The following is a 9,435-nucleotide window of genomic DNA, read 5'->3' as shown; positions in this document are numbered from 1 at the left end:
CCTCCCCGCCCCCCCCCCCCGCGCGCCTTTTGATCCGTCCGTCTTAACGCTCGTAATTTGCAGACTGCCTGGCACCGATTATTCACATTTTTTTCCTTTCCTCCTCTTCACTCACTCCGAGAACAACGGCTCATGAATTTTTAATAAAAGAGAGATTATCTCGAGAAGTAGTCGCATATCTCGAATGATTGATGACGCATCGAACAGTAAAAGAAATTTCCAATGGAGTGAGAAAAAAAATCGTCTTCATTGAGATACTTATTATCGAGAAAATAACTAAAATGGATTTTGATGAAAAAAAATTTGTTTGTCAACTTTTTCTTCAAAAAAAATTTCTTTTCATCTTTTTTTTTTTCATTTTAAATGTTTGATTTTTTAGAATTAAAAATAAATGAAAAAAATTACTTCAGAGATGAGCAATTGATTAATTCTCTTATATCACTGGATTGAAATTTCTCCATTATTTAACATGAAATCACCAGATTACGCTATCTCATGATATAATAAAAGATATTGGAACGTAGTGGAATGAAAAAAATAATAATAATCAACTGACCCGTCACCGTCGAGGGTTATAGCCGTGTCGGCGAGCACTCGTAGAACGAGCCCAACGGTCGCCTGTGCATGACAATCAATACCAAGGAGGCAGCTCTCCTCTGCATCCTGGTTACCATTGCATGAAACAACGACAAGGTAACGCGTTCTTCCCGGATGAACGGATTCCAATTTAACAGCCTGTAACATAAAATTTATAATGCTTAATTAATTTTGAGAAAGAAAGTTTGTTGGGAAATTATTTGAAATTATTGGAACTATTTGTTTTCAATTTAGGCGAGAAAAAAGTATTGTTTCGCTATAATGAAATTTGTGATTTTTATTGGCAATGAGATAATGTGTCGAGTGAATTTTGACACTCGTGGGGGTCAGTTTCAATTTTTAGGCGCCGAACCGTCTTAATGTGACCATTTTGACCCTTTTTTCAACTTTATTAACCCTAGATTGGCCTTTGTTCACCCTACATTGACTTTTACTCATCCTAGATTGACCCTTATTGACCCGTATTTGCCCCAAATTGACCCTCATTGACCCTTGACGACATGTTGAGTGGGTTTTGACCCTCGTGAGGGTCAACTTTAATTTTTTAGGGGCCGAATCGTCGAAAACTTTAATTGACCCTCGATGATCCTTATCAACCGTAGACTCTTTTCCGTCTCCAATATAGGGTCTATATAAACTCTTATAGACCCTGCTTAAAGTACGGTAAATAAATGTGGGGGTCAATAGGGGAACTGAAAACTTCAATTGACCCTTACCAACCCTGAATTAACACTCATCTACCTCGAATATATATAATAGTCATCTATTTTTACCTTTATAACGGCTAAATCGAGCCTTGATAAATGAATTAACAACTCTAATTGGCCCTTACTAACTCTGAATTGACCCCTATTAAGGCTAAAGTGGCTCTTAATAAAAAATTAGGAACTTCAATTGACCCTCACTGATCCTTATCAACCCTGGATAGACCCTCATCTGCCTCAAATAAATGATTTTGACCCTTACCAATCATTATTCAAGCTTAATTAACTCTCAATTGACCCTCACAAATTCAAAAATGAAATACTCTGCCCTCATCAATGTCAAATTTTGAAATATTCTGACCCTCACGTCAACTCTCCCTGAAGGTGCGCATTACCCAACTCTCTAAATTTTCCCTCTCCAAGCGAACAAATAAACACTCAGTCATACAAAAATTCATAAGGAAGAATAAAAAAAATGAACCCGATTACCTCAATCTCCCCAACCATCATCATTACATAAAATGATAGTTTAATCCGCGAAGCAATTAAGGTTAGCGTAAAAAGTGAAAGACTAGCGAAAAAAAAAACACCAACCAAAGAAAAAATTATATTGTCGCAGGAAGTCATTTGCTTCGACAGGATTTCCTGGTCTGCCCTGTTTATTTGATGTTTTATCGCTGCAACCAATTTTTTTTTATATCTACTTCAAGAGGAAATCAATTCACGTAACAGTGTTTAACGATAAATCCAGTATTATGTTATTAATCAAGCATAATGGTTTTTTATAATGACATAGCATTGGCAATGTTTGCTGTAATTTTTTTTTTACTCTTCGTTCTTCTTTCTTCGGGAGGATTGCAGCTTCCTTGTTCCGCATTGAAAGTCTACAGAATCGTGGAGATACATTGGTGAAAAGCAGAAATTGATACTGACGGTGAATTACGTAAGGGGATCTGAAGCAGATGTTGAACTATCTTCTTTAGTTCGCGCGACTCACAATGTTGAGATACAATGTTGAGAGTTTAACAGGTAGGTCGCAAAAGGGCGTAAGTATTATTTGTATCAGGACGATGATTCTTTAAATGACATAAGGGCGTAAGTGAGTTTTTTCAAATGAATTCCTTAATGTGAGAAGGGCGTAAGTTACGTTTATTCAAAATTGAAATTTTTAGTATTAATCGTGTCATAATGACAATTTTTTGAATGTCATAAGGGCGTAAGTAGTTTAAAAAATGCCTTAATATGAAAAAGGCGTAAATTGCGATGTTGTAAAATGGAAATTTTTAGTATTAATCGTGTCATAATGACGATTTTTTGAATGTCATAAGGGCGTAAGAACTCAGAATGAAAAAGGATTAAGTGACCTTTTTGTAATATTTAAATTCTTAGTATTAATTGTGTCACGATAATTTTTGACGTGGATACGTTTATGCTTTCATTATGGGGGCGGGGGCATTCAGGGAAAAAGTCCTTAGGGTCCCTTATCGACAGTCGCGCCATCTATCGAAATTCTAGAACATTCTAGGATTATCTCGAAAATTCTCAAGTTTTTTTTTAGAAATAAATTACAATAAGGGCATAAGTGCCGTTTTGTTATGAAGTCAAAGTTTTTTTTTACATCTCCAGTTTTAGCAGGAAATGAGGAAAATATGAAGTTATCGTATTGCAAGGGTTCAAAATTGTCGACAATAAAAGGGCGTAAGTGTGAAAATGTATCATACAAATAATCAGAACCTTCTGAGGATTTTTTTTTTGGATGAAAAATCATTGTAGAAGATTATCTCGGTTGCTGCTCCATTTAGTCTCGTTTCAACGAGTGCAATGATCTCCACGTTAGCAACTAGTAAGGGTCCAAAGTCACTGTGTGTGTGAGCAGTATCAACAGATGCGTTTTTCTATGCATATAAATATCGACGTTACCCGTTAATCATCAGTGGCCGAACAACTTTTGCGTCGCAGGGACTGATTAACGACCGTTACCAGCTACGCTGGCTAAATGATAGAACACGTCTTAAATGTTTTGAACAACTGGAAGCGATGAAAATTCAAAACATCGCCGAGAGTGTGGAATTTCTTTATCTTTGAAAATTAATTTTTTCATTGAAATTTTTGAAAAATTGCGGTCTTTTCTAAAATTTATTTTTTCTGATTTTTCAAGATTCTTTTTTTTTGAAGAAAAAATTGGTCAAGTTACACTTGGAGCTGCATTTCGAAATTTTAAACTTGTTCTTCTTAAACAAAAAATTGGGTTTCTTTGAAAATTTCAATTGGAAGTTTTTTTTACTGAAATTTTCGAAAAATTGCGATGTTTTTACAAATTTATTTTTTGTGATTTTTCAAGATTTTTTTTTCGACTAAAAAATTAGTCAAAATACACTTGCAGCTGCATTTCGAAACTTTCAACTTGTTTTTCTTCGAAAATTTCAATTGGCAATTTTTTTATTAAAATTTCAATTTTTTTAAAATTAGAACGCACGATCCGTATAATCTCGTTACCGCCCGCCCAGAGTAAACATGTCAATGTCTCACCTCCAGTTCCCTTAACCTCCGCCACTGGAAACCGTTAGCCATTGTAATTGCCCACACGACACACACTTGAAATAACCATTCGCACCGCCAAAAAAAAAAATCCGCATGGGGAGCAGTAAAACGTTGCGAGGCATTAACATACTTTCCGTTTTCTTCTCAAACAGCATTTTGATGGCCTCGAAATAGGCCACTGTTGTCAAATTGCGGGACATCGGTGACGTTACGATCATCGAGGATGTATTATTTTTACTGCCCCCACCCCATTTGATTTTTACACGAAACGGAAGTGAACCGCCAACGCCCACACGTGCCACGAAGAAGAAAGCAATTCGCCCACAAGTCTCGAGTGGTCGTTATTGTTAAGGATAATGGAACGACATGATCTTCACCGAGAGACCTATTTTCGTGATACGCGTCATTGAGACGGGTAATAGTAACACTCGACTGAGTTGGAGACTATTTCATGAGAATTAAATGGAAATTTAATATTTTATTTCAAGATTTTAATGTACATGCACGGAGAGAAATATTCAGTAAAAGCAATCGTTCCCCAAATTTAGTATTTTGGAATGATCTCCGCATTTTTATTTTTACATTTGTCACGTATCAAATCTTTTGTCACTACGAGTTCATGAAGATGGAAGCCAGGAAGCTAAACAAGGGGCTTCCAATTTACGCGAGGCTGCCAATAAAAGTGGCATCAGTCTTGAAGTACAAAAATAAAGAATAAAAGTTGAATAATAAACTTCCTGAGAGAATATTCAAAAAGGCTGACGACATTCGTTCACTCAATGTTTAATTATCAATCGATTTATGAATTTCTCACTTTGGCCCATTTTCTGTTGAAATCCCCTTCAACATTTTTATTATTCAAATTTGAATAATGAAATGAACTAATTATAAAAAACTTCGGTGAATTATTTCAAACTGTATTTTCGTCAATCGAACTATTTAAATACTATTTCATCAGTTGAAAATAGAAATTATTTGAAATAGTATTTCTTCGATTCAAAATACTTAAATACTATTTTATTCATGATGTTTGATGACTGCAAAACTGTAATCAGTCACGAATATTTAAAATAGTAATTCAAATGGTATTTTTCCCAGCAATTGTTCACCAAATATAGTATTTTGGAATGATCTCCGCATTTTTATTTATAAATTTGGCAAGTATCAGATCTTTTGTCACTGAGAGTTTATTATGACGGTAGCCAGAAATCTAAGCAAGGGGCTTCCACTTTACGCAACATTGACAATGAAAGTGGCATCAGTCTTGAAGTAGAAAACCAAAGAATAAAAGTAGAATAAAAAAATTCTGGGGGAGAATAAATAATAATACGAAATAATTTCAAAAAATTATTCAAATAGATTATAACAATTTTGATAATTTCAAACAATTGAATTTTCACAGTTACGCGTCCAATGAACAATTTTCCCGATCCAAATCCCACAACCCGAGCCACCTACTTCACATTGAAGTGATAGACAAAAGACAAAAGATGAGTCTCGATAAATAACAATAGAGTCATACGTATGGGATGCGTTTATTAATGCAGGAGGAAAAAAAAAATTATTTACCCATGTGGAACCTATTTTCCAGCGCCTCAATGGGGTCACCCGCCTACGTCTTTCAATAGTCCAAGTGCATTCTGCCGCGACTGCTTCGGAATAATAAAATTGCAGTCTAATCGAATCATCCGTTTTAATTAAATAACAAAATGCCGACTGAGATTGCGATTTACTCCTAATCTTGAGATTACCACAATGCGCATTAACAACAAAAATCAGAATTATCCTAATTGGCTGAAAAATCACAATAAAAATCACATTTCTCATAACTTCTAAAAGGGCGTAACAGCAATTTCCTCGCGAATGTAAACAAAAAAAACATTTTCTTCCTAAAAAAAAGTTTCTCTTTTCTACAAAAAAAATCATTCATTAATGTTTGGTCATAAAGTCGTATCCGGCCTTATAAAATCATCAATGCGGATGTGCGGGTGAAACTTTATTCCACAAAAAAATAAAAAGAAAAATTCTCATCTGATTTGAATGAATGAAAAGCCATGAAATTATTTATCTCTCAATATTTGTAATAGTTTACGCACGATTGGTGGAGCAATGAATAAAAGAGAAATCTCCTGAGCTCATTTCCATTGTCATAAAATTTAATCTAAACGTATCACAAGAACCTGGCTGAACTAATAATAAATTTCATGCGTGTTACGCACATCCTGTGCATAAAGCGTCTTGAATAAAAAAACAACGAGAGAAAAAAAAATCATTTGAATCTGATAAAGATGAGGGAGAGGATGAGGATGAGGATGATGATGATGATGATGGGTATGGTGAGGTAAAGTATCTAGGAAAAGGCAAGAGGCATCGATCAGGGTCCAATGAACGGACGGAGGCCAACCGGTCCAACAACAAGCCGCTGCTCTCGGGAGAGGCCTGTGCCAATAAAAAAAACTTGCGCCTGGATCAACCTGCGTTTGAGACGAAAAGAAGAAAAAAATATACAAAAGGGTATTTCAAAAGCGCAGAAATGGCAATCTACCGCGCCGAGTATCGCAGGTGGAATCTACTGATGGGAGGAATCCTCGGGTGAACTGGATTTTAACCCAATTAGAGGAAATTTATATTTAGACAGGGGGGAATTCAGAAGTTGTAGATTAATGCGGGGAAACCTGTTTATTCAGGCCGAATGGAGATGATTTTTAGTCGGGGTTATGGGTTTCATTAAGGAGATTAGAGATTGGAGAAAATACTAATTGCCGTTTTGGTTTCGTGAGAGATCGTGGATAAAGTCGTATTTAAATTGTTTGAAATGGAGGGATGCAGGTTGAAATTATTTCACTTCCTTGAATGATAGAAGTGCCGAAGAGGATTGGATCAGAAAAACTGAGAGAAAAACAAACAAACTAAACTGACGAAATAGCATTTAAATAGATCGATCGAGGAAAATCCTGTTTGAAATGATTGATCGAAATTTTCAGAAATTATTTCACTCAATTATTAAAATATTTTCGTAATGAAAGACCCCCGAGTTGACACGATTATTCATCATTAATTGGGATTTCGCCCCCATCAGAATATACCACAGAGTATAATAATTCAGTTCTTCATTGGGAGAAATAATAATTCAATTCCATGTACCTTTAAATAGTGAAATCGTGAAAGAAAATGGAGAATGCTATTTTACACTACTTCCAGTAGTTCCAGTAATTTGTAATGCACTAAAAATAGCCTCAACAGACGCTGTAATGAACATCACAATCCCTCAACTCCCGAGACACCGTAAAAATACTCAGAATAAAGGATTACGTTCACCGAGTGACTTTCACGTTTCTAATTTTTCATAGTCGGGGGTAGAATAGGTTGAATCCTCGGTGGTTTTGAAAGATTGGGATGTGCACGTGTATTGAGAAAGGAATAGACATTTGGCCTCGTTTTCCTCAGCCACCAGTGGGTTTTACAAACCGCAGAATCCTTACAGCGAGTCGAGAATCGATATCCGATATTCCTTGGCATTTCAAAACGTTACCGATAATCCAGCACTGTATTGAATAGAACTTATGGACATTGATATCATTCATATATCGTTTGAAAGGTGCAAGTTCGACATTTGTTGCGTTGAAGCCTAATAACAGTAATTCTGGGATATTTATGAATATCGTTACGAATCCTCAATTTTTCCAATTTCATTTCATCGTGAATTCATCATTTCCGTTCCTCCAAGCCTCTCCTCTGGAGTTAGCATCACTCAATTCTCTTCATTCATTCTTTTTCTTCATTTTGACGTTTCAACGTGTAATTTATCTCATGCCCCATTTCAATTTAATAAACATTAATTAATAAATATCCACGTGCTCTTCAAATTCCATTCAGTGAAATCGTTTATCCAAGTCACAGTTGTAATTCAATTTCAATGAAATTGGACTCATTATGTCGTGAATTTATCATTGATTGATTGAAGCCAAAGCTTCTAAATCATTTCCGTTTCGATTTCTCTCGGCTAGACTCCCCTTTCCTTAATGAAAAGTCATAATTTTAATTGCGGAATTCCAGCTGATGGCGATGTCTTGGTTAATGTTCTCTAATTTGTTGTCCTGTCGCAGTACGATATGTCATTAGAAAAAAATGTGGAATAGAAACATATGATCTGGCAGTTTCACTGGGGGGATTTTTCTCTCGAGGTTCGCCGGTGTAAATCTACTCACTTTCATTCGCCTCGTCTCGGGCGATGAGCGCGAAGGATTACGTTGCGACACTTTCACGAGGATAATTCATTGAAAATGGGAGGGGAAAAAAATTTATCGGGGGGAATTGGAATTCTTGGTTGAGTGATTCATCGCGTGGGTTATATTTTCACTGATGAATTGGGGTGATCTAGTCCAGGTAAATGAGGACAACTAGATAGAGATGGCTTCAATATCACTCATAATTTAATTTATAAACGTTTATTCGAGTCACACATTTCAAAAGCGAAGCGATAAAACCAAGTCGACTTAGCTCTTAGCTGAATTTTCGAGGAATATCGCCGAACCTGAGGGAGATAGCAAAATTTTCATGAGGACCTTTTTTGTAGCTTTCGATTCCCTCAGCAAAAAAGATTCTACCGAAAATTTTGCTATCGGCCTAAGATTCCGAGATATCCACTGAGAACTGATCAATAGTCGAAATTGATTTGAACCGTTTCACAGGTTCGCCGCTGATTTCATCTGATTCTAATGCACTCGGGCTGAATCTGTTCGTTGGGGCATTCTCTGGCCGAGAGAAATCCAAACGGAAATGATTCAGTAGCACCGGCGTCAATCAATCAATCATAAATTCATTGGACCAGACAATCTTCCTTTCGAAATTTGAAATTTTCACGCATTTCTGGAACGGAAGCGCGCGATCCTATTAATTTTCTCTTGTGCATCGACCCATAAGCTTGTTCTATCGGCCGGGGTCAATACAAGTCAATTTTGACTATTGACCAGTTGTCAATAATGAAATAAGAATTTGGTGGAGATTGAGTAATACTTCTGGACACTCCTGAATTTCATAATAATTGTGCTACTCGGGCAATTATTCCAACTACCTCGAGCTAAAATATTTGCTTTGCAAAACAGCTTGGAGTCGGTTACAGATGTTGGAGCCGATAAGACAGCGATTTCGTTGATTACGTGAATGCAAAACACCTTGAGGGGGTGAATTGAGTGGAGATCTGTTGAGGAGTGATTGTCATGTCTGAATAGTCGCCAAAATTGAATTTTGTAACAGGGTGAACGTTGATTCCAACTATTTAAGCGACGGGCTGTTATATCGTTGAAGGGGAAATTGTAGCTCACCATTTTGAGGGTTTCCTCGGGCCGCAGCAGCCAAAACATTGACTGGAGATGCTGCTGTATGTCGCATCCTGCTGCTGAGACACGACGGGATGGTCTTGCACGTTCAGTCGGGGGGAGTATCAGCGCTGCTCCTTTTCCCGCAAAGTAGCATTCGCTTAAACTGCAACAGAATGAAAGGAAAATATTGAATGTTTGGGCACGACAGAAGATATGTTTTCGTCAACATCACGACTGAGGGGAATTATCATAATTTTTTCAGTTTTTGAGCG

At 36.6% G+C, this 9,435-nt stretch overlaps 1 protein-coding gene across 1 annotated transcript in view; it reads right to left on the bottom strand.

The window, feature by feature from the left end:
* The window catches only part of LOC107043732 (protein phosphatase Slingshot), a 39,997-nt gene that overhangs the window by 18,328 nt on the left and 12,234 nt on the right, over window positions 1-9,435 (bottom strand). The window contains exons 3-4 of the mRNA XM_015265342.1: window positions 9,167-9,326; window positions 557-735 (exon numbers count right to left, since the gene is read on the bottom strand). Coding sequence (XP_015120828.1) covers window positions 557-735; window positions 9,167-9,326 — 339 coding nt within the window. The remainder of the gene's footprint in view (window positions 1-556; window positions 736-9,166; window positions 9,327-9,435) is intronic.

Source organism: Diachasma alloeum, unplaced genomic scaffold, assembly GCF_001412515.2.
Source record: "Diachasma alloeum isolate Michigan unplaced genomic scaffold, Dall2.0 Dall_scaffold_00622, whole genome shotgun sequence".
Taxonomy (NCBI): Eukaryota; Metazoa; Arthropoda; class Insecta; order Hymenoptera; family Braconidae; genus Diachasma; species Diachasma alloeum.
The sequence above is the reverse complement of the archived record's forward strand: the minus strand, read 5'-3'. Positions and strand labels throughout refer to the sequence as shown.